Consider the following 27927-nt stretch of genomic DNA (forward strand, 5'->3'; position numbering starts at 1 on the left):
TACAAGGTGTGAAATTGAGTAAGACTCAAAGCCCGACCACGGCAAAAGATAGAAAGAGAATGAAAGTCATTCCCTATGCCTTGGCCATAGGTTCTATAAAGTATGCCATACTGTGTACCAGATCTATTGTATACCCTACCACTGAGTTTGGCAAGGGAGTACAATAGTGATCTAGGAGTAGATCACTGGACAGCGGTCAAAATTATCCTTAGTGGAATAAGGATATGTTTCTCGATTATGGAAGTGACAAAAGGTTCGTCGTAAAGGGTTACGTCGATGCAAGTTTTGACACTAATCTAGATGACTCTATGTCTCGGTGTAGATACATATTGAAAGTGGGAGCAATTAGCTAGAGTAGCTCCTTGCAGAGCATTATAGACAAAGAAATTTGCAAAATACTTACGGATCTGAATGTGACAGACCCGTTGAATAAAATTATCTCAAAAGCAAAACATGATCACACCTTGGTACTCTTTGGGTGTTAATCACATAGCGATGTGAACTAGATTACTGACTCTAGTAAACCCTTTGGGTGTTGGTCACATGGCGATGTGAACTATGGGTGTTAATCACATGGTGATGTGAACTATTGATGTTAAATCACATGGCGATGTGAACTAGATTATTGACTCTAGTGCAAGTGGGAGACTGAAGGAAATATGCCCTAGAGGCAATAATAAAGTTATTATTTATTTCCTTATATCATGATAAATGTTTATTATTCATGCTAGAATTATATTAACCGAAAACTTGATACATGTGTGAATACATAGACAAACAGAGTGTCACTAGTATGCCTCTACTTGACTAGCTCGTTGATCAAAGATGGTTATGTTTCCTAGCCATTGACATGAGTTGTCATTTGATTAACGGGATCACATCATTAGGAGAATGATGTGATTGACTTGACCCATTCCGTTAGCTTAGCACTCGGTCGTTTACTATGTTGCTATTGCTTTCTTCATGACTTATACATGTTCCTATGACTATGAGATTATGCAACTCCCGTTTACCGGAGGAACACTTTGTGTGCTAGCAAATATCACAAACGTAACTGGCTGATTATAAAGGTGCTCTACAGGTGTCTCCGAAGGTATTTGTTGGGTTGGCGTATTTCGAAATTAGGATTTGTCACTCTGATTGTCGGAGAGGTATCTCTGGGCCCACTCAGTAATACACATCACTATAAGCCTTGCAAGCATTGTGACTAATGAGTTAGTTGCGGGATGATGTATTACAGAACGAGTAAAGAGACTTGCCGGTAACGAGATTGAACTAGGTATCGAGATACCGATGATCGAATCTCGGGCAAGTAACATACCGATGACAAAGGGAACAACGTATGTTGTTATGCGTTCTGACCGATAAAGATCTTCGTAGAATATGTGGGAACGAATATGAGCATCCAGGTTCCGCTATTAGTTATTGACCGGAGAGGTGTCTCGGTCATGTCTACATAGTTCTCGAACCCATAGGGTCCGCACGCTTAACGTTACGATGACGGTTATATTATGAGTTTATATGTTTTGATGTACCGAAGGAGTTCAGAGTCCCGGATGAGATCAGCGACATGACGAGGAGTCTCGAAATGGCCGAGACGTAAAGATTGATATATTGGACGACTATATTCGGACTTCGGAAAGTTTCCGAGTGATTCGGGTATTTTTCGGAGTACCAGAGAGTTACGGGAATTCGTATTGGGCCTTAATGGGCCATACGGGAAAGGAGAGAAAGACCCCAAAGGGAGGCCGCACCCCTCCCCATGGACTAGTCCGAATTGGACTAGGGAGGGGGGGCGCCCCCTTCCTTCCTTCTCCTTCTCCCTTCCCTTCTCCTACTCCAACAAGGAAAGGAGGAGTCCTACTCCCGGTGGGAGTAGGACTCGCCCCTTGGCGCGCCCTCCTCCTAGGCCGGCCGCCTCCCCCCTTGCTCGTTTATATACGGGGGCAGGGGGCACCCCATAGACACAACAATTGATCAATTGATCTCTTAGCCGTGTGCGGTGCCCCCCTCCACCATATTACACCTCGATAATATCGTAGCGGTGCTTAGGCGAAGCCCTGCGTCGGTAGAACATCATCATCGTCACCACGCCGTCGTGCTGACGAAACTCTCCCTCAACACTTAGCTGGATCGGAGTTCGAGGGACGTCATCGAGCTGAACGTGTGCTGAACTCGGAGGTGCTGTGCGTTCGGTACTTGATCGGTCGGATCGTGAAGACGTACGACTACATCAACAGCGTTGTGTTAACGCTTCCGCTTTCGGTCTACGAGGGTACGTGGACAACACTCTCCCCTCTCGTTGCTATGCATCACCATGATCTTGCGTGTGCGTAGGAACTTTTTTGAAATTACTACGTTCCCCAACAGCAACCACCGACTCGCTGTGCGGTATGCACCGCTCATGCTCCAAGGGTCGGCCTGCACCTGGTTGAACAGCCTGCTGGTGGGCAGTATCAACACGTGGGTCGATTTCGAGCAGGCTTTCGTCCGCAACTTCACTGGGACCTACCGGCGACCCGGCCGCCCCAGCTAGCTCGCCATGTGCGTGCAGGGGCCGGTGGAAACCGGCCGCGAGTACCTCGCACGCTGGACCGAGCTCCGGAACAGCTCCGAGGGCATCCACGAAGTCCAAGCAATCCAGTACTTCATCAATGGGTGCCGGGATGGCACCCTCCTCAAGCACAAGCTCCTACGCTCCGAGTCGGCCACCATGGTCGCACTCATGGTGACAGCGGATAAGTACACTAACGCAGACTCCGCCAGGAAGATCCAGGTGGCGTTGGATGAAGCCGGCAAAGCGAAGCCAGTTTCCCCTCATAAGCCGGCCGGCGAAGGCAGCTGGCAGCAGCACAACCAACAGAACAACAAGTGCAAGGCCGACCAGCCGGCCCAGCGCTATGACAACCGGCTCATCGCGGCCGCCGAGCAGGCACCCGCGACCAACCCGGCCGTCAAGCGCTGGCAGACCGCCAAAATCGGGTAGCAGCCCGCCATGAGCTTTGAGGAGATGCTCGACGCCCCCTCAAGCACCACAGCGGCGCAAAGCCGTCCACACACACGCTTCGGCAGTGCGCCATCACCAAGCGCATCATGAGGGGCAACGTCCCACCTCCTCTGGCCCCGGCTCCGGGAGCGGGGCAGCCGCGTCCACCTCCTCCACCGTCCGCGGCTGGTGGCACGATGCGCGACGACGTCTACCTGGCCCAGAACGGGACATACATCGTCTTCACCAGCCGCGGCGATGACAAGCGCAGTGAGCGCGTCCTTCTGCAGGAGGTGAACACCGTCATCCCGGCCAAGCCGGAGTACATGCAATGGTTGGAACGCCCGGTCACATGGACCCGAGAAGACCACCCGGCTGTCATGCCGAACCCGGGTGGCTATGCCCTCGTCCTCAACCCCACCATCGTCGGATGTCGACGCACGTGCAAGTTCTCCCGAGTCCTCATCAACGGCGGTAGCAGCATCAACATCCTCTACCGCGACACCATGACCAAGCTCGGCCTCGAGGCCAAGGACCTGGAGCCGACCCGAACAATCTTCCACAGCATCGTTCCCGGCCTCTCCTGCTCTTCGATCGGCTGGATCTGGCTCGACGTCCTGTTCGGCAACAACAACCACTTCCGACACGAGCCGATCTTGTTCGAGTTGGTGGACCTGTCCAGCGCGTACCATGCGCTGCTGGGCCAGCCCGCGCTCGCCAAGTTCATGGCGGTCCCCCAGTACGCTTACCTAAAGATGAAGCTGCCGGGTCCGAAGGGCCTCATCACCATCACCAGCAACTACCTCAAAGTCCCTCGAGTGTGCCCGAGACGGCGCCAAGCTGGCCGAGTCGCTGGTCATAGCCAAGGAACGGCGCCAACTCGACTGGATCGTCGCCCTGGCCAACGAGACATCAACCGTGCCGATCCCGGCCGAGGAGCCGGCTGACGAGGCCTCCTTCAAGCCCTCCAAGGAGACCAATAAAGTGAAGCTGAACCCGAAAGACCCCAGATGCAGCAAGTACATTGTCGTAGGCGCCCGCCTCGACAACAAATAGGAAGGCGAGCTCGTCGACTTCCTTCGTGAGAATCGGGATATTTTTGCATGGACCCCAAAGGACATGTCGGGTATCCCAAGGAAGTAAGCCGAGCACAAACTCCACGTCCGCAAGGATGCCAAGCCTGTCCGCCAACCACTACGACGTTTCTTCGAAGAGAAGAGAAGAACCATCGGTGAAGAGGTCGCCAAGCTTTTGGCGGCCGAGTTCATCATGGAAGTGTTTCACCTCGAGTGGCTGGCCAACCCAGTCCTCGTCCTGAAGAAGAACAATACCTGGTGCATGTGTATCAACTAAACCAGCCTGAGCAAGGCCTGTCCCAAGGATCCATTCACCCTCCCGCGGATCGACCAAGTCATCGACTCCACCGCCGGGTGTGAGCTCCTGTCCTTCCTGGATGCTTACTCCGGCTATCATCAGATAAAGCTGGACCCGGCCGACGCCCTGAAGACGTCCTTCATCATGCCCTTTGGGGCGTATTGCTACATCACCATGTCGTTTGGCCTGAAGAACGCTGGCGCCACCTTCCAGCGCTGCATGCAGAAATGCTTGCTTCCGCAACTTGGCCGCAACATCCACGTTTACGTGGACGACATCGTGGTGAAGATCAAGCAGCACCACACGCTCCTCGATGACCTGAAGGAAACATTCGCCAACCTGCGCGAATACAAAGTCAAGCTCAACCCGGAGAAGTGCGTTTTCGGCGTCCCGGCCGGAAAGCTACTCGGCTTCCTCGTCTCGGAGCGCGGCATTGAGGCAAACCCGAAGAAGATCAAGGCCATCGAGTGCATGCGCAAGCCGGCTCGGCTGCGCGATGTCCAGAAGTTCACCGGCTGCTTGGCCTTGGTCAGCCGGTTTCTCAGCCGACTGGGCGAGAGAGCCTTGCCCCTGTATCAGCTGATGAAGAAGACGACGCCGTTCGCATGGAACGACTAGGCGGACAAGGCCTTCTAGGACCTCAAGCGCATGCTCTCCACCGCCCTAGTCCTGGCCGCGCCGGCCGAGAAGGAGCCGCTGTTGCTCTATATTGCCGCAACCTCGCGGTCGGTCCGCACGGTGATGGTGGTCGAGCGACCAGAGAAGGGCAAGGTCCATGCCGTCCAGCGCCCAGTCTACTACCTGAGCGAGGTGCTCTCCGCCTCCAAGCAGAACTACCCGCACTACCAGAAGATGTGTTACGGCGTGTACTTCACTGCCAAGAAATTGAAGCAGTACTTCCAAGACCACGTTGTCAGCATGGCCCCCCTAGGTGAGATCATCAGGTGCCAGGGCGCTTCTGGCCGGGTCGCCAAGTGGGCGCTCGAGCTAGCCGGCCACACCATCCTCTACGTGCCCCGCACCATGATCAAGTCCCAAGCCCTGGCCGACTTCCTCGTCGACTGGACCGAGACCCAGTACCTGCCGCCACCGCCGGATTCGACGCACTGACGCATGCACTTCGACGGCTCCAAGATGCGTCTCAGCCTAGGGGTCGGCATTGTGCTGTCCTCCCCAAAGGGTGACCGGCTTTGCTACGCACTCCAGATCCACTTCACCGCCTCCAACAATGTCGCCGAGTACGAAGCCCTTGTTCATGGCCTCCGTCTTGCCAAGGAACTCGGCATCCGGCGCATCCTGTGCTACAGCGACTCGGATCTTGTGGTGCAGTAGTGCTCCGGCGAGTGGAACGCCCATGACCCCAACATGGCAAGCTACCGCTTCCTCGTCCAGAAGCTTTTCAGATTCTTTGCGGGCTGCAAGTTCCTCCATGTCCTGCGCACGGAAAATGAGGCGGCCGACACGCTCGCCAAGATCGCCTCGTCTCGGCAGTCCATCCCGCCCGGTGTCTCCCTCGAGCACCTACACAAGCCATCCGTTAGGCCGTCTCCGGACTTCGAGTCCATCTACGTTCCGGACAACCCGGCTGAACCTCAACCCGGCCCGGGGGCTGAAGCCGTCGACCCGGCCGCTGCCATCCTCAACCCAGCCGCCGCCATCCCCATAGCGGGGGCTGCTCACCCCGGCTCGGGGGTTGCCGCTCCGGAACCCGCCCTGGTGGCAGTCTTCGCCATGGTAAGTGCCCCATCTTGGGCCCTGCCCATCTCGGAGTTCCTGGAAAACGGGGTCCACCCCATGGATGAGACAGAAGTCCGACAAGTGCAGCACCGGCCATCCGTCTATAGCATCATCAAGAACGAGCTCGTCAAACGCAGCTCCATCGGCGTGTTCCAACGCTGCGTTGAGCAGGACCAAGGCATTGAGATCCTCCTCGACATACACCAGGGCGAGTGCGGGCACCACGCCGCCTCGCGGTCCCTGGTGGCCAAGGCTTTCCGCCATGGTTTCTACTGGCCTAAGACCCTCCAAGACGCTGAGTCGCTCATTCTCAAGTGCGAGGGATGCCAACGCTTCAGCAAGCGCAGCCACCAGCTGGCGTCAGCGCTCTAGACCATCCCGATCGCCTGGCCCCTCGCGGTCCAGGGACTCAACATGGTGGGGCCCTTCAATACCGCCCGAGGCGGCATGACGCATTTGTTGGTGGCGGTGGACAAGTTCACCAAGTGGATTGAAGCACGGCCAATCAAGAAGCTGGATGGGCCGACGACCGTCCGGTTCATCAAAGACATCGCGGTGCGTTACGGCATGCCGAACAGCATCATGACGGACAATGGCACCAACTTCGCCAAGGGCGCGCTCGCGCAATACTGCTCCGTCTCCGGCATCCACCTTGACCTGGCTTCCGTTGCACACCCGCAGTCCAACGGGCAGGTCGAGCGGGCCAACAGCCTCATCCTATCCGGCATCAAGCCGCGGCTCGTCGAGCTACTCATCCGCTCACCCGGCAGCTGGCTTGACGAGTTGCCGGCCGTCCTCTGGAGCCTCCGCACCACGCCAAACCAGTCGACCGAGTTCACCATGTTCTTCCTTGTTTATGGAGCCGAAGCCATCATACCGACAGACGCCGAGTTCGACTCGCCGCGTGTCGCGATGTACACTGAAGCCGAAGCCAAGGAAGCCCCCGAGGACGGCGTCGACCTACTCGAAGAAGCACGCCTCCTGGCGCTCACCCGTTCAACCATCTACCAGCAAGGCCTGAGGCACTACCACAGCAAGAAGATCAAGCCCATCGGATTCCGCGAGGGAGACCTCGTCCTTCGACTCGTCCAAGAGCAAGCCGGCCAGCACAAGCTGTCCCCTCCATGGGAGGGCCCATTCATCGTCAGCAAGGCCTTTTGCGACCGTAACACCTACTACATCATCGATGCCTTCAAGTCAAACAAGCGCAAGAGAGACACCGCCGGCGAAGAAACAACCTGGCCGTGGAACGCAGAACTCCTCCGCCCGTTTTATATGTAGTTGTATGCACGTATGTATCACTGCCTTTTGTAATCGCATGAAAACTATGGAGTCCCCGAACGACGCTCGGGGGCTGCCCTTTTCCGACCAAGCTATTGTGTCTCCTACATTTGTGCATCACTTTCCTCTTAAACCCGACCACCGGTGCGACTCGCTCGACCCGGGGGCTCGGTGGCTGGCCGGCTTGGTTGCCACCCGCTGCCTTCCTTGGTGGTTCCTGACGCGTTAAGGATGCCGCGGTCCCCCACTTCCCTAGGCCACAAAACCGGCTTCGGCTATCGGCTGGCAAGCACAACGGGCCAAGACACCAGCATGCCTCAAACACTAAGTCAAGGACCGCCGGATCGCCAACCCGGTGCCACTTTAAGTGGTCGCACGACCGGCTGCTCACCAATCGGCTTTGCCGGATTGCCGCCAGCCGGCCCAGTGGGTGTTTCGCTCGCGCTCAACGTTTTGAAAGCCTAAGTATCGCACGCTCCTCTCAAAGAAAGAACTCTTTGTCACGAATCGGGGCCTCGGCCGCCAGACTCGCGGGGGGAGGTCCAAGAGGGGAAGGTCACAAGAAAATGGCTCAAAAAACGAAAAGCAAAAGCACAGGCATCCATGAAATATACACATCACAAATTTTAAGGACATGCCCAAGCCCAGAGTTCATTACACCCGAATACCCCCAGTGGGTGGGTGGACCTGCTACCTAATAGAATTTTTTACTAAGATATAGCAGGGCAGCCTCAGGCATCTCCAGCGCCGGGTTGCGCAGCTGACGGCTCCCCCTCGATGGCCTCCAGGTCCGCCGAGGCGCCGGTATCTTCCTCCTCGGCACCCACATCGCAGTAGACGCCCATCTCCTCGGAGCTACCCTCCGGGTCATGCAGAAGCAGGACATAGTCGTCGACAGGCACGACTCCGCCATCCTCCGCCTGGTCCGGATGGAACTCGTCGTGGAAGGCGAACCCAACAATGTAGCTGGCTCGGGCAGCGATCCGTCCGGCCTCCGCCTGCAGCTGATTCTCTGAGCCGGCTCGCTGGCCCATCAACGCCTCCAGCGACAGGTCCGGATGCCAAGACACCGCAAACCTGCGCGCCATCTCGGCACCGGCACGAGCGGGTGAAACGCGCCACTCGTGGAGCCGGTCTGGTCCCATCTCCAACCACTGCGCCAGCCGCATGAAGCTGTTCGGCACCGACGGAGCCCGGCCACAGGGCCGCCGTCATCGCCGCGCCGGCCTCAAAGAGCCGCCCCATCTGCTCGCCCAAGACTCGCAGAAGAGCCTCAGCGGCAATCACGATCTCAGAGCAGTTCCAAGCCACCTGTGGGTCGGTCCCGGAGCCAACGACTCCCAGCGGGTCGCGCTGAAAGCGGTCGGCTTCCTCCACCAGCTGGCGGGTCCCCGGGAAGGCCCCTGCCAGGAAGCAAAGCAAGTTAGAAAAAATCACCAAGGACAAGAAGCCGGGATCCTAACCCGGCAGAACCCAAGAAAAGCACTTGTTAGAGAAGGACTCTTCCAGGTGCTGCGCTTCGAGCAACGTACCGCGCTGCTCCCGGGCAATGGTGCGGTCATGCTCCTGGAGCGTCTTCTCCAAGTCGGCAACCTTGGCAAGGGCCGCCTTCAACTCGGCGTCCTTGGCCTCGGTCGCCTTCTCGGATGCCTCACGGCGGCGGGTCTCCCCTTGACGGGTCTCCTCCGCCGCGGCCACCAGCCCCTTCAGGCGCTCTACCTCGGCCTGGAGCTGGCCCTTGTCGTCGGCCAACTTGCCGCGTTGCTGGTCCGCCTCGGCAAGGGCCCGTTGCGCCTCCACAACCTTCACGGCTTCCGTCTTGAGGCGCTCCACCTCGGCCTCAAGATGGCTCTTGTCGCCCGCGAGCTGCTCCTGCAGCTGGCTGGCTTCATCGAGCGCCTACCGGGCTCCCGTCGCCTCCGCCTTCGCCTTTGCCACCTTGGCCTCAAGCCGGCCGGCGTCGGCAACAAGCCGGTCGTAGTGAAGGCCAGCCCGAGACAGCCTGGTCTTTCGAGACAGCACCTTGGCTGCAAAAAGAAGATTCAGAAACAAAGGACCAGTTTAAGATTCGACCCAACTGCTATGCAGTTGGCCTGAATCTCAGGGGCTACACCCAGTGGGTGCGCTAGCACGCCCCCACTAAAAAAGAGCACACAAGAAAAATACCTGCGGTGACGCGGAGCTCCTCCTCCTTGGCGGCAAGCTGCTCCTTGAGCTGCCGATACTGGTCCAGGAGCCGGTTGAAGACGCTGACCCGGTAGGAATCCAGTGGCTGCAGAAAGTAATGGTCAGCACAAGACAACAGTTTAAGATTCGACCCAACTACTACGTAGTTGGCCCGAATCTCGGGGGCTACACCTAGTGGGTGCGCTAGCGCGCCCCCACAAAGAAGAAGCCACAGAAAAGAAAAAGCAGAAGACAAGGAAAGAACTTACAAGCACGGCGCGCTCCAGCTCCCGCGTCTGCTCCACCTCGGCCTGGGCGAAGGCCTAGATCCGGTCCGTCCGCCCTCGCAGACGTCGGCTGACGGCATCCATCACGGCATCCTCCTGGGTCTAGGGCCCGAAGAAGACCTCGCCGGTCCCGCCCCGTGCTGGCCGCAACCCGACGGGCCGGCGCCCCCTGGCCTGAGCGCCAGGGCGTGCTCTCCATTGACCGCCCCCTGTGTCCGACGCCTCCTCCAGCGCCTTCTCCGGCGCCCTCTATGGTGCCACCACCGGCTCGACAGCCGAGGTGGCCTGCGATGCCACCACCAGTGGCGCCTCGCTCGTCGATGCCTGGGGCGCCCCCTGCGGCGCCATCTGCGATGCCTCCATCAAGACGGCATCGCCGCCACCTCCATTGGCCCCCGCCCGCTCGACCACATCGGTCTGTGGTGGGGTGTCGTCCCCAACAACCACGACTTCCCGGTCGAGGTCCATCACATCCGCATGGCCTCCTTGGCCGCGCTCCCCCACCGACGACAGCTCGAAGACCGTCGCCGCCACCATCGTCCCCGCCGGCATCTCCGGCCACGCTGACTCCTCGCCGGCTCGCGCCCACGCTGCCACGACATTGACCCAGGCCTAGACCGACGCCGCCTCCAGCTCCGCCTCAGCCCTATTCCAGTCCCGCTAGGCCAAGCCTATGGTATCGGCCGAGTCCAGGCCAAGATCTGGATCTGCAGGCTCCTCCTCCTCATCCCGACCGACGATGCCGGACCGGCTCCTCCGGAACGCGGTGCCCTCGGTGGATGTGACACCCCAAAATTTTGACCTTGTTTTATTAATTAAAAATTTGCCAGGAAATTAAACTTTTCCATTTGTCTGGATTTATCTCTTGATTTCAGAACCCTTTTTCTCTTTAATATTGTGGGTTTTACCTCAAGTGGAAATTTTCCAAAAGGATTATTGGACTTGTATATTCTCTCTATAAAACAATTCGTCATCAGTGGATTTAATTGCATAATTGCTTTTCCTGAGCTTTATTCTTTTAAAATGATCTTTCATAAATTTTGAGCCTCTTTTGCACTGCAACCATTTGACAAATGCATTTAAAATTTCCACCAAAATTTGGGGATGTCATGTGATGTTTCCACATCACTTTTATGCAAAAATATCTTTTGGTCATTGGAGATTTTGAGCTCTACATCAACTTTTCAAATCTGGTCCAGTAGGTATTTTTGCACTACAACCTATTTATATATTCCTTTAAAAATTCTTCCAAGTGTTTGGAGATGTCAGTAGATGCATATAATTCAAATTTATGCTAAAACCCAGTGATGTTCTTTGAAAAATTTGAGTATATCAACCTCATTTTCATTCTGGTCCAGTTTAGTGATTTGTACTGCAACCCTAAATTATCTTGCTCCAGTAACCCTGAGCTTTTTCCTACTCATAAACCACCCTGCAAAACCCTTAAGTCCAGGAGAGTGAACCCATTGGAGGATTTTAAGTGCATGCAATGAGACCTTTTTCTTTCTGTCCAAAACTGAAGTTTTGCAAAACTTGCACTAGCAAGTTTCTAGTTTTGGCCAAATGATCTTGCCATCTTCACCTACATCTAGGGAGACCCTGATCTGGAGTTTTTGGCCACTCCAAGAGTTACCTAGATGCGCTTTGCATTCTGTCGAACACCTTGAGTGCATGGGCAGATTTGGCATGGTTTTTAGTTTGCACTGTGTACCTAATCCTCTAACCCAGTAACCTTGTCCACTAAGATCCTAGCTACTCCTAACCTAGGTCTGCTAGTTGCCAGCCTCACCCAAGCCCTATGGCACGCTTTGGCATTTGGCCGAACAGTTGGCGTGCACGCTCTGGGCGCGCCCAGAGCGCACGTTTTGCACGCGCGCGCACCGAGCCGCCGATTCGCACTGCCGCCCTCGCAGCGTCCCGCCCCTAGCCCTTGCTTGCCTGCCGAGCCACGCCCTGCCCTCGCCCACTCGCCAGAACCCTCCAAGCCACCCCTGGCGCCCTAAAGCACCGCCGTCAGGGCTCCCTTGGCGGCACGGCGGCGTGGCAGTGGGCTCCTGCCATGGTCGGTGCCGCCCAAGCCACCCGCGCGCGCCAGTTGCCCCCTGGAACAGCCCGAGCTCATCCACAAGCTCGTCGGCACGCGCTCGTCACCGCCACGTCGCCCTGCAGCTACAGAACGACGGTCCCCGGCGTTCTTATCCACGGCCACCGCGGGACCGACCTCGAGCGCCTATATAAGGGGACCCCGAGCTCAACCTAGCACTCAGGCAACCTCGTTCTATCCCCTAGTGCCCCCAACACCCAGCAATCGATGTCGGGAAGCTTTCTTCCCCGTCTCCGGCCAGTTCGGCCGCCGCCACGCTCCGGTTCAATCCGTCGCAGTCATAGCCTTCCTCGGCCATCTAGTACCACCACACCACTCCCCTCGACCTCACGGAGCGCCCAGCCTCTCAAACTCGACCAAGGACCACCGTAGCTCGAAACCCCCAAACCACCCGAAGCCCCCTCGGCAGGGAAAGAGGAGGGAGAAACGACTAGTCAAACCTGACCAGTGGGCCCACTGGACCCACTATCAGTGACCCAGCCCCGCCCCACGTGCTTAAGTGGACGCGTAAAACCCGTGAGTACGTCTCCTCTGCTTCAAAAACGTACTTTCCTCGAAACGTTTTCTTTTTCTAGTTTTATTAAAAACAGAACTTTGACTGGCTATATCTTTTAAAATAAAACTCCAAATGAGTTGATTCCTTTTCCTACCTCTCTCAAATTTCATCTAGTTTATTTTAAGATTTATTTCAAAAATATTTAGGACAACTTTTTGTACTGTTTTTGAAATATGTGTTATTTGAATATTTTTCAAAATAGGAAATGGAGAGAGAAGAAAACTTTCAAAAAATTTTGGAATGCACACTTCCTCTCCACAACCTGAAGGCAAGCATTCTGAACTCTGGCATAATATTTTTGGGTGTTGTGGATACGGTTACAACACCACCTTGGCTTGGAGCATACGTTATTTTGTGTGACGATAAAATCATACGCATGAGTGCACAATGGAGATTCTTTGCTGTTAGAAATGGGTATGCTGGTGATAGTGATCATCCTCGTGAGCTTCTCATGCATACCGGAAGGAAGCCGGGAAAGTCGTGGTCTTGGGTAGACACGAGCTTGTCCCTAGTTCCTCGCCGAGACGAGTGTGTCCGGTATGGCATGATGAGGTACGATGAGTGGTATTTCTGTCTGTTGGTTGAAGTATTTTGGTTATGCTAATCATACAGGGAATACGTGAACCCCCTGAGTCGACCGTAGATCGAGTCTTGTTCCAGTAACCCCCATACTTGTTTTGTACTACCACTTGTCCCTGCCGCAGGTAGGGTCCGGTTCAGTAAGTTGTCAACCCCTTTCCAGCACACACCGTACAGAGAGGCCATGGTGGAAGATACCGGATGCATCCGGTAGGCATGCCACCTAGTCCGGGGGCATGGGTGTTTCCGGTTGGGACCGAGAGGGGGGCACCCCTTAGAGCGCGCGATATAAATTTGATCCCATGCTACGTCGAGGTTGTAGCCTCCCCACTTAGAGTTTTGCTTGACAGGTGTCGTGGGTGATTCCAGACACCGGTAAGTTAAGCTGGTGTGTGCAGGTCAGGCGTGTTTTCAATTAAAAGGCCGTAGGCGGAATTAGTCCCGATGGACTAAATAAATCCGTTACTCGTGGGTAAAGAGTACACCCTCTGCAGAGGTTAAATCTATTTGGATAGCCATGTCCATGAGTAAGGACTACAGTCTGAGATGGGTCTAGTGACGGTTTTCGGATGGAGAAACGGCTACACCAGAGCATTGATTATGACCTATGACATATGAGGATTATGATTGTTATTATTGTGGACTAACCGTTTACATTGTTTGAATTATTGAGTATCCCTGGGACGGCGCTACCTCCTGGATACTCACTGTGACTATTCTCTTATAAGCCCTTTATGTGGTGTCGCTCAGACGCCTGACTGTGGCATGCTTGTTATTTACTTTTATTCATAAGCCCTTTATGTGGTGTCGCATAGACGCCCGACGGTGGCATGCATGTTTTTTTCTTTTATTTATAAGCCCTTTATGTGGTGTCGCTCAGACGCCCGAATGTGGCTTGCTTGTTATTTACTTTTATTCATAAGCCCTTTATGTGGTGTCGCTCAGACGCCCGACTGAGGCATGATTTATTTCCCTTTCGAGGCGTCGCTTCAGACACTCGATCGGTACATTCTATTCCTACTCCCGTATTGCATATTCATATTTTTACCTGCATGTGTGCATCGTGGGTTTCGTTTAATTCATGACAGATGTTATGATCATAGAATATTTCGGAGTATGATTATCCATTGTTATATTATACCCGCGTTCATAATGTTTGTGAGTACATTCCAAAGTACTCACTGGCTTGTCCCTGGCTGTTGTCTTGGCCAGATTCCTCGCATGGAGATAAGCATTGCGATGACAGCCCCGGAACCTACGCAATGATGATAGCAGCCTCGCGAAGATAGGAGTTATCCTGGTCAGCTGTTCCTGCGGGAAATGGAGTCCCATAGACGCAGATGAACCACATACCGCTTCCGCCATCAACCACTAGAAAACCAAGTGTTGTACTCATAGGCCACAATGGTCTTGTACTACATATTTTGTACTTTGCTTGGAATTTCTATATCAAGTTGGTGCCTCATCAGCTAACAGTAATCCTGGGGCTGGTGAGCACAAGGGCCATTTTCTGGAAAATTGATATCCCGATCAAACCGGTCCTGATAGACTTGGAATCAGAGCCAGGCTGACCATTGGCTAATCCTATCTTAGCCAGGTCAACAAACCTAGGTTAACCAACCCACCCGACCTTAACCTAACCCCGGCCAAGCTTCTCGTGTAAGATAGCCACACAGTGACCCGACGCCTTTTGGCAGTCGGTGCCCAACCTATCAGCCTAGCCTGTCGATCACGCGCAGTGATCGGCCCCTAAATAGTCCTTTTCGCAAGCGTGCGAAGGAAGACTCCGTCCCCTTTTTCTATAAAAAGGGCACGCTAGCCTCAACACAGCACATCACAGCCTCTTTCCCAAACCAAGCCTCGATGCCTGGCCCCATTGTTCACAATGAGACCACAGCCACCAACCTTGGAGGTTTTGTGACCGTGCTTGCAAACCTCACCCGCCGTGCCTATGCATTAGAAGAGCCCCCAGAATACGTTGTGTACCAAGGACTCATGAGCGGTGAGAGCCGTCAATTCTGGGCCACTGTACACATCTATGGTAGGGGTCTGTCGCCAGAACGCCCCTACAGGTTCACTGGGAGGACAACCTCCTTTGAGCCACAAGCCATCCAGCTAGCAGCTCGAGAAGCTATAGTTCAACTCCGGCACTTGTCGCCCAGAGTTAACTGTCGCTTGTTCTACTACTACCCCAGTCGTGACGGGTATGGAAGGCCGCCCCAGGTTGCCAACGGAGATCACGAGACAGATCCTGCACTATTGCATCTGGTGCGCTATGTAAGCGCACTAGAGCAACTGTTCGATCAAATCACCCTTGATCTGATCGCAGCTCGTGGAGAACTGGTTCGCCGAGCCCCGGCGAGAGGAGAAGTGGAGCCCGACGCCGACAACCCAGTCATGCTGTCGGACACCCGATCGAGCCCTTGAGGTCTGCCCCAGCCATCGACCAGAATGCTTTGGTGTCCCTAGAAGCGCTTCGTCACCTTTTGGGAACACGTTCCAACGGGATTGTGGCCAACAACCCCCGCGATGGTCATCACCACTACCCCGACCCTGCAGCCCATCAACCTCATCCAGCAAATCCCGACGGTGAAACCCGTGGAGAAACCTCGGCGTCCACAAGGCCAGCCCACTTAGACATTAACGAAGTAGACTAAGTCACTCGAGTAGTACCAAGCCTTAGTTTTTCCATGCCTTGTAATTGTGTGAACCTGTATCACCATTATTAAATGCTGTCGGCTCGTGTGCCCCTATTTTTGGAGTAGTAGCCATGCATAAGTACGTCAGCGTGCAGATGCATCTTTTAAATTCCGGGCGCAGCTACCAAAACCACACCCGTCGACACCCACAGCAATGCGTCACATTTATGAGATATGTGTATCTGTGGCATTGACCCTGACCCCAAACTAGTTACCCTTCACCACGGTAGATAACCCAGCCCCAATGCTATATAAAAGGCCACCTCGTGACCTTGCCAAGTACCCCTCACCTTGTGCACAACACGCACAGCCATTTCTTTGCCATGCCGACCCCCAGTATTTATCTGAGGACCCTAGACGCAACCCCGGGTAGTTTTGTTAAATTATTGTGGAACTTTACCTGCAGTACCATGAGTGCCATCCATCCACCCTAGTACGAGTTGCTCAAATCAAGGATCACCCCTTCCACCTCGAAATATTGGGCAGTGGTGCACATCCCTCCCGCAAACCCAAACCAAGACCCAACGGAAGTTTCCTTCGTGGGGAAATCCATGCCGACTCCGCATATGGCCATAGAAGCTGCTGCGTACGAAGCGCTCGCTCGTCTTCGATTCGCGGTACCCTATGCCAGCGAACGAGGATATTATTATTTTCCGAGTCGTGCAGCACCCGGAGAAGTAGCATCTTTCCCGATGGACGAATTGAGAGAGATCCAGTACTGGCCAACCTTGCCCAGTATGTTATCGCTCAGGAGCATTTGACTCAGCGGGTAATGGGTTATCTCCAGAGCCTCGCTGATTTAAATCCTCGGATCGCTATTGGCAGACCACTGAGGCCTGACCAGGAGAGACGCGTTCATTGACTGGTCAACCCGCTTCCCCCGATAGAAGAGGAGTGTGCCCCAGTACCAGAGACATTTTCTCAGGACCCTGTCCGTTTACCATTTTTATTGTAGACGTCACCGCTGTGTTTATTATCCCGGTATTTATTTATGTGTTGTAACTTGTGCGTGGTATCCAAAATTTGTGCGACGGATCAAATATTTGGTTTCAATTATGTGAGCAGTTTTACTGCTGTTAATTTTGATTTAACTAATTTTCACCCTCGATAAAATTCAAGTGAGATTTCTTTCCCTGAGTTGCTGCAGCGTATATATCTTCACGACATAGATTTTTATTCGCGCAGCACCATAACAGCAGACTCACAACCACGACCACTCGACCTCGTGCGCTAATTACAAATCCACGTACACATTTTGCACCTAACTGATCACACTAGAGGACACCACAGTCTCAGTAAGAGAGATTTGTGAGTATCATTCGGGGTGCGAGTTGCCCCAGCACACCAACAGCAGTTAGCACTCGATGCCGCACCTAATCCTCGTGATCTCCGCCACCGCGAAGAGCTAACACTCGAGCGGCAGCATCACGACGATCATCCAGGATCATCGCGCACAGGAGCACGGAGAACTCCAGCAACGTCGCCAAACCTCCACACACCAGGACCACGTACCAGTCCGGCATAACCTCCGCCATTAGAGCCTCCTCTCGAGCTCCTACAAACAGCAAGGGAGGAGAAGTGGAAGCGAGGCCAGGTGTGAGGAAGAAGAAAGGAGCACCGCGATCATTTTATAGCTCGAGATCAGTGTACGGTGGGCGAGGTCCACCAGCGCCACTCGTCGCTCGATCGCCGGTGTTCGGAGGCGAGTCCGCGAGCAGTGCCGACAGTGCACTGGCCCGCGACGTGAGTGCACGCTGCACCGGCAGCTAGCACGCCGCGCACTACCGCAGTACGGCCTAGATGCCCTACGCGCTAGGCGTCGCCGGTGGAGGAAGCGTGGGAGAGCACGCGAGAGAGAAGAGAGAGCCAGAGGTAGAAGAAGAGGCCGATAGTGGGCCCCGGGTCCACCTGTCAGCCAGAGAGAGCACTGTGCTCTCGGGTACGACCAGCGTATTTTAGTAATTTAGAATTTATTCTAAATTACTGTATCCAACGTAGAAATATCTTGTTTTTCCCTAACCATGGATTTTTCCACGCAACGCCAGTATACCACACTGTGGTTTTACACCACTTATTGCCCTCTCACTGTAGATACGTTGTTATTGCACAGTAGAATGATTTCTTTTGGTGAGAGCGATGTTTGTTCAAAACAGCTTTTAACAAATCTCGAGGACGAGATTTTTCTTAAGGGGGGTAGTGTTGTGACACCCCAAATTTTGACCTTGTTTTATTAATTAAAAATTTGCCAGGAAATTAAACTTTTCCATTTGTCTGGATTTATCTCTTGATTTCAGAACCCTTTTTCTCTTTAATATTGTGGGTTTTACCTCAAGTGGAAATTTTCCAAAAGGATTATTGGACTTGTATACTCTCTCTATAAAACAATTCTTCATCAGTGGATTTAATTGCATAATTGCTTTTCCTGAGCTTTATTCTTTTAAAATGATCTTTCATAAATTTGGAGCCTCTTTTGCACTGCAACCATTTGACAAATGCATTTAAAATTTCCACCAAAATTTGGGGATGTCATGTGATGTTTCCACATCACTTTTATGCAAAAATATCTTTTGGTCATTGGAGATTTTGAGCTCTACATCAACTTTTCAAATCTGGTCCAGTAGGTATTTTTGCACTACAACCTATTTATATATTCCTTTAAAAAATCTTCCAAGTGTTTGGAGATGTCAGTAGATGCATATAATTCAACTTTATGCTAAAACCCAGTGATGTTCTTTGAAAAATTTGAGTATATCAACCTCATTTTCATTCTGGTCCAGTTTAGTGATTTGTACTGCAACCCTAAATTATCTTCCTCCAATAACCCTGAGCTTTTTCCTACTCATAAACCACCCGGCAAAACCCTTAAGTCCAGGAGAGTGGACCCATTGGAGGATTTTAAGTGCATGCAATGAGACCTTTTCCTTTCTGTCCAAAACTGAAGTTTTGCAAAACTTGCACTAGCAAGTTTCTGGTTTTGGCCAAATGATCTTGCCATCTTCACCTACATCTAGGGAGACCCTGATATGGAGTTTTTGGCCACTCCAAGAGTTACCTAGATGCGCTTAGCATTCTGTCGAACACCTTGAGTGCATGGGCAGATTTGGCATGGTTTTTAGTTTGCACTGTGTACCTAATCCTCTAACCCAGTAACCTTGTCCACTAAGATCCTAGCTACTCCTAACCTAGGTCTGCTAGTTGCCAGCCTCACCCAAGCCCTATGGCACGCTTTGGCATTTGGCCAAACAGTTGGCGTGCATGCTCTGGGCGCGCCCAGAGCGCACGTTTTGCACGCGCGCGCACCGAGCCGCCGCGTCGCACTGCCGCCCTCGCCGCGTCCCGCCCCTGGCCCTTGCTCGCCTGCAGAGCCACGCCCTGCCCTCGCCCACTCGCCAGAACCCTCCAAGCCACCCCTGGCGCCCTACAGCACCGCCGTCAGGGCTTCCTTGGCGGCACGCTGACGTCGGCAGTGGGCTCCTGCCATGGTCGGCGCCGCCCAAGCCACCCGCGCGCGCCAGCTGCCCCCTGGAACAGCCCGAGCTCAACCACAAGCTCGTCGGCACGCGCTCGTCACCGCCACGTCGCCCTGCAGCTACAGAACAACGGTCGCCGGCGTTCTTATCCACGGCCACCGCGGGACCGACCTCGAGCGCCTATATAAGGGGACCCCGAGCTCAACCTAGCACTCAGGCAACCTCGTTCTATCCCCTAGTGCCCCCAACACCCAGCAATCGACGTCGGGAAGCTTTCTTCCCCGTCTCCGGCCAGTTCGGCCGCCGCCACGCTCCAGTTCAATCCGTCGCAGTCATAGCCTTCCTCGTCCATCTAGTACCACCACACCACTACCCTCGACCTCACGGAGCGCCCAGCCTCTCAAACTCGACCAAGGACCACCGTAGCTCGAAACCCCCAAACCACCCGAAGCCCCCTCGGCAGGGAAAGAGGAGGGAGAAACGACTAGTCAAACCTGACCAGTGGGCCCGCTGGACCCACTATCAGTGACCCAGCCCCGCCCCACGTGCTTAAGTGGACGCGTAAAACCCCTGAGTACGTCTCCTCTGCTTCAAAAACGTACTTTCCTCGAAACGTTTTCTTTTTCTGGTTTTATTAAAAACAAAACTTTGACTTAACTTTGACTGGCTATATCTTTTAAAATAAAACTCCAAATGAGTTGATTCCTTTTCCTACCTCTCTCAAATTTCATCTAGTTTATTTTAAGATTTATTTCAAAAATATTTAGGACAACTTTTTGTACTGTTTTTGAAATATGTGTTATTTGAATATTTTTCAAAATAGGAAATGGAGAGAGAAGAAAACTTTCAAAAAGTTTTGGAATGCACACTTCCTCTCCACAACCTGAAGGCAAGCATTCTGAACTCTGGCATAATATTTTTGGGTGTTGTGGATACGGTTACAACACCACCTTGGCTTGGAGCATACGTTATTTTGTGTGACGATAAAATCATACGCATGAGTGCACAATGGAGATTCTTTGCTGTTAGAAATGGGTATGCTGGTGATAGTGATCATCCTCGTGAGCTTCTCATGCATACCGGAAGGAAGCCGGGAAAGTCGTGGTCTTGGGTAGACACGAGCTTGTCCCTAGTTCCTCGCCGAGACGAGTGTGTCCGGTATGGCATGATGAGGTACGATGAGTGGTATTTCTGTCTGTTGGTTGAAGTATTTTGGTTATGCTAATCATACAGGGAATACGTGAACCCCCTGAGTCGACCGTAGATCGAGTCTTGTTCCAGTAACCCCCATACTTGTTTTGTACTACCACTTGTCCCTGCCGCAGGTAGGGTCCGGTTCAGTAAGTTGTCAACCCCTTTCCAGCACACACCGTACAGAGAGGCCATGGTGGAAGATACCGGATGCATCCGGTAGGCATGCCACCTAGTCCGGGGGCATGGGTGTTTCCGGTTGGGACCGAGAGGGGGGCACCCCTTAGAGCGCGCGATATAAATTTGATCCCATGCTACGTCGAGGTTGTAGCCTCCCCACTTAGAGTTTTGCTTGACAGGTGTCGTGGGTGATTCCAGACACCAGTAAGTTAAGCTGGTGTGTGCAGGTCAGGCGTGTTTTCAATTAAAAGGCCGTAGGCGGAATTAGTCCCGATGGACTAAATAAATCCGTTACTCGTGGGTAAAGAGTACACCCTCTGCAGAGGTTAAATCTATTTGGATAGCCATGTCCATGAGTAAGGACTACAGTCTGAGATGGGTCTAGTGACGGTTTTCGGATGGAGAAACGGCTACACCAGAGCATTGATTATGACCTATGACATATGAGGATTATGATTGTTATTATTGTGGACTAACCGTTTACATTGTTTGAATTATTGAGTATCCCTGGGACGGCGCTACCTCCTGAATACTCACTGTGACTATTCTCTTATAAGCCCTTTATGTGGTGTCGCTCAGACGCCTGACTGTGGCATGCTTGTTATTTACTTTTATTCATAAGCCCTTTATGTGGTGTCGCATAGACGCCCGACGGTGGCATGCATGTTTTTTTTCTTTTATTTATAAGCCCTTTATGTGGTGTCGCTCAGACGCCCGAATGTGGCTTGCTTGTTATTTACTTTTATTCATAAGCCCTTTATGTGGTGTCGCTCAGACGCCCGACTGAGGCATGATTTATTTCCCTTTCGAGGCGTCGCTTCAGACACTCGATCGGTACATTCTATTCCTACTCCCGTATTGCATATTCATATTTTTACCTGCATGTGTGCATCGTGGGTTTCGTTTAATTCATGACAGATGTTATGATCATAGAATATTTCGGAGTATGATTATCCATTGTTATATTATACCCGCGTTCATAATGTTTGTGAGTACATTCCAAAGTACTCACTGGCTTGTCCCTGGCTGTTGTCTTGGCCAGATTCCTCGCATGGAGATAAGCATTGCGATGACAGCCCCGGAACCTACGCAATGATGATAGCAGCCTCGCGAAGATAGGAGTTATCCTAGTCAGCTGTTCCTGCGGGAAATGGAGTCCCATAGACGCAGATGAACCACATACCGCTTCCGCCATCAACCACTAGAAAACCAAGTGTTGTACTCATAGGCCACAATGGTCTTGTACTACATATTTTGTACTTTGCTTGGAATTTCTGTATCAAGTTATGCCTCATCAGCTAACAGTAATCCTGGGGCTGGTGAGCACAAGGGCCATTTTCTGGAAAATTGATATCCCGGAAAAACCGGTCTTGACAGTGGACGCGGCGTCTGCCGCCACCCGCGCCAGTGAGATCGGTGACCTGAAATTCAAGACTAAGTAAATGCACAAGAACCAAGCAGAGCCGCTTGACCACTGGATGCAAGCAAGAAAGGAACTCACCCCGGCAACACCAGAATGGCCGGCCTCGCCGGCCTCTCCTGCGGAGCGCCACGCCTCCTCTTGGTGGGCGGTTTCACGCCCCCGGCCGGGTTTGCTGCGCGCTTCACGGCCAGGGCCCGCGACGCGACGTTGTCCTTCCCGTGCGGCCGGCTCGCCGCCGGCGCCCCCCGCGATGACCCGGCATCGCCCGCGCTGCCGCCTCCTCCACCTAGCACCCCTACATCAACGACTCGCGTCAGCATCGCCCGCGCCGCATCGCGCCTGGCAACTCAAGAAATACCAAAGACAAAGCTTACCCGCACGGCGCCCTGCGTCGACGCCAACGGCCGCCTCCTCCCCTCCGCTGTGGGCCACGGGCTCCTCCGAGTCAGCCCGCACCACCTGTGCCGGCGCCCGGGCGTAAGGATGCCGGATGGCATTCAGAAGCACCACCCGTGTCGCATCAGGACGAATAAGAAGATGGGCAGCAGCAAAGTACGAAGACCAGGGACTCACCGTGGGCGCCGGGTTCGCGTGGCTGTATGGTGGCTTCCCGAACTCCCAGTCGTCCCGCAGCCCGGCCTTCGAGATGTCATTGACTTGGCGCACGACCTGGTCCGCCTCTAGGCGCATGACCGACATGCGATTGGAATCCTGGAGGCCGGTCATCTGACCGATGAGGCGGTTGCGCCGCTGTAGCAGCAGCACCCAACGAACGATGGAGGCGGTGACGAAGTCGGTGCCGGTGAGCCCCTCCCGCTCCTTCATCTCCCACACCCGCTGGCAGAGGTTGAGCACCTCCTCTGACGGGTGCTTGGGGTAATAACCCCAGTTTTGCTTTGCTCGCGGCGGCGCGTTGACGAAGGGCGGCAAGTTGATGCGGTATGCGCCGAGATTGCGGACGTAGCAGGAGTTCTGCCATTTCTTGGCAGAATCCTCCAGCGACATCTTGGGGCAGTCAGCGCCTGACTGCTTCAATATGAAGGCAGCCCCGCAGTCGGATATCTCCTTGGCCCTCGGCCCCTGTTGCTTCAAACAGAAGAAGTGCACCCAGAGATCGATCGAGGGCTCGACCCCTAGGTACCCCTCACAGAGGGTGACGAAGCCCGAAAGCTGCACGATGGCGCCAGCGCCAAGATGATGGGGCTGGAGCCTTAAGAACTCCAAAAAGTCGCGGAAGATGGCACTGACGGGAAGGCCAACCCCGCGCTTGAAGTGCTGGAAAACACCACGCGCTCCGTGCCCTCGGGCCGCGGCTCCCGCTCGCCCTACGGCAGGCGCGCGACGACCCCCGTCTCCCCCGGCAAGCGCCTGGTGGTGCAGAGATAGGCGATGTCGTCCAGAGTGATGGTTGAGCCCATCCACGAGCCCGTCAACAGTGCCATCGATGAAGATGAAGAAGGAAGAAGGAAGAAGAATGACGATGAAGCTCTGCTCGAAACGGCAGGCATCGCAACACACGGCGGTCACGAGAAGTAGAGAGAGGATGAAGAGGCAGGGAAGCGTGAGTGAGGATGATTTCCGCCGCCCCCTCGCCCCAATTTATAAGCCATGGTTCAAAACATGGGGAAGTGGGATCGTTTGCGCTCGCCCTTCCCACTTCCCTGCAATAAGTGCGCTCGTACGTACGCAATAATGGCCTGGAGAAGGGCAGCCGACTTATGGACGACGCAATTGTTGGGGAACGTAGTAATTTCAAAAAATTTCCTACGCACACGCAAGATCATGGTGATGCATAGCAACGAGAGGGGAGAGTGTTTTCCACGTACCCTCGTAGACCAACAGCGGAAGCGTTATCACAACGCGGTTGATGTAGTCGTACGTCTTCACGATCCGACCGATCAAGTACCGAACGCACGGCACCTCCGAGTTCTACACACATTCAGCTCGATGACGTCCGTCAAACTCTGATGCAGCCGAGTATTGAGGGAGAGTTTCGTCAGCACGACGGCATGGTGACGATGATGATGTTCCACCGACGCAGGGCTTCGCCTAAGCTCCGCAACGGTATTATCGAGGTGTAATATGGTGGAGGGGGCCCCGCACACGGCTAAGAGATCTCCAGGATCAATTGTTGTGTCTCTGGGGTGCCCCCTGCCCCCGTATATAAAGGAGCAAGGGGGAGGCAGCCGGCCAAGGGGAGAGGCGCGCCAAAGGGGGGAGTCCTACTCCCACCGGAAGTAGGACTCCTCCTTTCCTTGTGGGAGTAGGAGAAGGGAAGGGGGAAGGAGAAAGAAGGAAGGGGGCGCCCCCCTCCCTAGTCCAATTCGGACTAGCCCATGGGGAGGGGTGCGGCCACCCTTTGGGGTCTTCCTCTCCTTTCCCGTATGGCCCATTAAGGCCCAATACGAATTCCCGTAACTCTCCGGTACTCCGAAAAATACCCGAATCACTCGGAACCTTTCCGAAGTCCGAATATAGTCATCGAATATATCGAACTTTACGTCTTGGTCATTTCGAGACTCCTCGTCATGTCCCCGATCTCATCCGGGACTCCGAACTCCTTCGGTACATCAAAACTCAATAAAACTGTCATCGTAACGTTAAGCGTGCGGACCCTTCGGGTTCGAGAACTATGTAGACATGACCGAGACACCTCTCCGGTCAATAACCAATAGCGGGACCTGGATGCCCATATTGGCTCCCACATATTCTATGAAGATCTTTATCGGTCAGACCGCATAACAACATACGTTGTTCCCTTTGTCATCGGTATGTTACTTGCCCGAGATTCGATCGTTGGTATCTCGATACCTAGTTCAATCTCGTTACCGGCAAGTCTCTTTACTCGTTCCGTAATACATCATCCCGCAACTAACTCATTAGTCACAATGCTTGCAAGGCTTATAGTGATGTGCATTACCGAGTGGGCCCAGAGATACCTCTCCGACAATCGGAGTGACAAATCCTAATCTCGAAATACGCCAACCCAACAAGTACCTTTGGAGACACCTGTAGAGCACCTTTATAATCACCCATTTACGTTGTGACGTTTGGTAGCACACAAAGTGTTCCTCCGGTAAACGGGAGTTGCATAATCTCATAGTCATAGGAACATGTATAAGTCATGAAGAAAGCAATAGCAACATACTAAACGATCGGGTGCTAAGCTAACGGAATGGGTCAAGTCAATCACGTCATTCTCCTAATGAGGTGATCCCGTTAATCAAATGACAACTCATGTCTATGGCTAGGAAACATAACCATCTTTGATTAACGAGCTAGTCAAGTAGAGGCATACTAGTGACACTCTGTTTGTCTATGTATTCACACATGTATTATGTTTCTGGTTAATACAATTCTAGCATGAATAAAAAACATTTATCATGATATAAGGAAATATATAATACTTTATTATTGCCTCTAGGGCATATTTCCTTCAGTCTCCCACTTGCACTAGAGTCAATAATCTAGTTGACATCGCCATGTGATTTAACATCAATAATTCACATCACCATGTGATTAACACCCATAGTTCACATCTCTATGTGACCAACACCCAAAGGGTTTACTAGAGTCAATAATCTAGTTCACATCGCTATGTGATTAACACCTAGAGAGTACTAAGGTGTGATTATGTTTTGCTTGTGAGATAATTTTAGTCAACGGGTCTGTCACATTCAGATCCGTAAGTATATTGCAAATTTCTATGTCTGCAATGCTCTGCACGGAGCTACTCGAGCTAATTGCTCCCACTTTCAATATGTATCTAGACTGGGACTTAGAGTCATCTAGATTTAGTGTCAAAACTTGCATCGACGTAACCCTTTACGATGAACCTTTTGTCACCTCCATAATCGAGAAACATATCCTTATTCCGCTAAGGATAATTTTGACCGCTGTCCAGTGATCTACTCCTAGATCACTATTGTACTCCCTTGCCAAAAACAGTGTAGGGTATACAATAGATCTGGTATACAGCATGGCATACTTTATAGAACCTATGGCCAAGGCATAGGGAATGACTTTCATTCTCTTTTTATCTTTTGCCGTGGTCTGGCTTTGAGTCTTTACTCAATTTCACACCTTGTAACACAGGCAAGAACTCTTTCTTTGACTGTTCTATTTTGAACTACTTCAAAATCTTGTTAAGGTATGTACTCATTGAAAAACTTATCAAGCGTCTTCATCTATCTCTATAGATCTTGATGCTCAATATGTAAGCAGCTTCACCAAGGTATTTCTTTGAAAAACTCCTTTCAAACACTCCTTTATGCTTTGCAGAATAATTCTACATTATTTCTGATCAACAATATGTCATTCACATATACTTATCAGAAATGCTGTAGTGCTCCCACTCACTTTCTTGTAAATACAGGCTTCACCGCAAGTCTGTATAAAACTATATCCTTTGATCAACTTATCAAAGCGTATATTCCAACTCCGAGATGCTTGCACCAGTCCATAGATGGATCCCTGGAGCTTGCATATTTTGTTAGCACTTTTAGGATTGACAAAACTTCCTGGTTGCATCATATACAACTCTTCTTTAATAAATCCATTAAGGAATGCAGTTTTGTTTATCCATTTGCCATATTTCATAAAATGTGGCAATTGCTAACATGATTCGGACAGACTTAAGCATAGATACGAGTGAGAAACTCTCATCGTAGTCAATACTTTGAACTTGTCGAAAACCTTTTTGCGACAATTCTAGCTTTGTAGATAGTAACACTACTATCAGCGTCCGTCTCCCTCTTGAAGATCCATTTATTCTCAATTGCTTGCCGATCATCGGGCAAGTCAACCAAAGTCACACTTTGTTCTCATACATGGATCTCATCTTAGATTTCATGGCCTCAAGCCATTTTGCGGAATCTGGGCTCACCATCGCTTCTTCATAGTTCGTAGGTTCGTCATGGTCTAGTAACATAACCTCCAGAACAGGATTACCATACCACTCTGGTGCGGATCTTACTCTGGTTTACCTACGAGGTTTGTAGTAACTTGATCTGAAGTTACATGATCATCATCATTAACTTCCTCACTAATTGGTGTAGGAGTCACAGGAACAGATTTCTGTGATGAACTACTTTCCAATCAGGGAGCAGGTACAGTTACCTCATCAAGTTCTACTTTCCTCCCACTCACTTCTTTCGAGAGAAACTCCTTCTCTAGAAAGGATCCATTCTTAGCAACGAATGTCTTGCCTTCGGATCTGTGATAGAAGGTGTACCCAACTGTCTCCTTTGGGTATCCTATGAAGACACATTTCTCCGATTTGGATTTGAGCTTATCAGGATGAAACCTTTTCACATAAGCATCGCAACCCCAAACTTTTAAGATACGACAACTTTGGTTTCTTGCTAAACCACAGTTCATAAGGCGTCGTCTTAACGGATTTTGATGGTGCCCTATTTAACGTGAATGCAGCTGTCTCTAATGCATAACCCCAAAACGATAGTGGTAGATCGGTAAGAGACATCATATATCGCACCATATCTAATAAAGTATGATTACGATGTTCGGACACACCATTACACCGTGGTGTTCCAGGTGGCGTGAATTTTGAAACTATTCCACATTGTTTTAATTGAAGACCAAACCTCGTAACTCAAGTATTTGTCTACGTGATCAAATCATAGAAACCATATTTTCTCGTCACGATGATTTTCTACTTCACTCTGAAACTCTTTGAACTTTTCAAATGCTTCAGACTTATGTTTCATCAAGTAGATATACCCATATCTGCTCAAATCATCTGTGAAGGTCAGAAAATAATGATACCTGCTACGAGCCTCAATATTCATCGGACCACATACATCTGTATGTATGATTTCCAACAAATCTGTTGCTCTCTCCATAGTTCCGGAGAACGGCGTTTTTGTCATCTTGCC

At 52.1% G+C, this 27927-nt stretch overlaps 2 protein-coding genes across 2 annotated transcripts; both read left to right on the plus strand.

The window, feature by feature from the left end:
• Window positions 1-3492: 3492 nt before the first annotated feature.
• LOC109732225 (uncharacterized) lies at window positions 3493-4042 on the plus strand. Its single transcript, XM_020291421.1, has 2 exons — window positions 3493-3754; window positions 3816-4042. The coding sequence occupies exons 1-2, from the start codon at window positions 3493-3495 to the stop codon at window positions 4040-4042; spliced, it is 489 nt and encodes a 162-aa protein (XP_020147010.1).
• Window positions 4043-5725: 1683 nt separating this feature from the next.
• On the plus strand, window positions 5726-6469 carry LOC109732226 (uncharacterized). The gene is made up of 2 exons (XM_020291422.1): window positions 5726-6305; window positions 6390-6469. The coding sequence occupies exons 1-2, from the start codon at window positions 5726-5728 to the stop codon at window positions 6467-6469; spliced, it is 660 nt and encodes a 219-aa protein (XP_020147011.1).
• Window positions 6470-27927: the final 21458 nt, after the last annotated feature.

Source organism: Aegilops tauschii, chromosome 5 (assembly GCF_002575655.3).
Source record: "Aegilops tauschii subsp. strangulata cultivar AL8/78 chromosome 5, Aet v6.0, whole genome shotgun sequence".
In the NCBI taxonomy this organism is placed as follows: Eukaryota; Viridiplantae; Streptophyta; class Magnoliopsida; order Poales; family Poaceae; genus Aegilops; species Aegilops tauschii.

What these genes read in the sequence shown, in the direction of transcription:
- LOC109732226 (XM_020291422.1), top strand. Translation starts at nt 5,726, where the DNA reads ATGGCAAGCTACCGCTTCCTCGTCCAGAAGCTTTTCAGATTCTTTGCG. An exon ending in CCTCCTCGACATACACCAGG is followed by an intron (nt 6,306 to 6,389) that starts GCGAGTGCGGGC and finishes AGACCCTCCAAG; the next exon opens with ACGCTGAGTCGCTCATTCTC.
- LOC109732225 (XM_020291421.1), top strand. Translation starts at nt 3,493, where the DNA reads ATGACCAAGCTCGGCCTCGAGGCCAAGGACCTGGAGCCGACCCGAACA. An exon ending in CCTAAAGATGAAGCTGCCGG is followed by an intron (nt 3,755 to 3,815) that starts GTCCGAAGGGCC and finishes AGTGTGCCCGAG; the next exon opens with ACGGCGCCAAGCTGGCCGAG.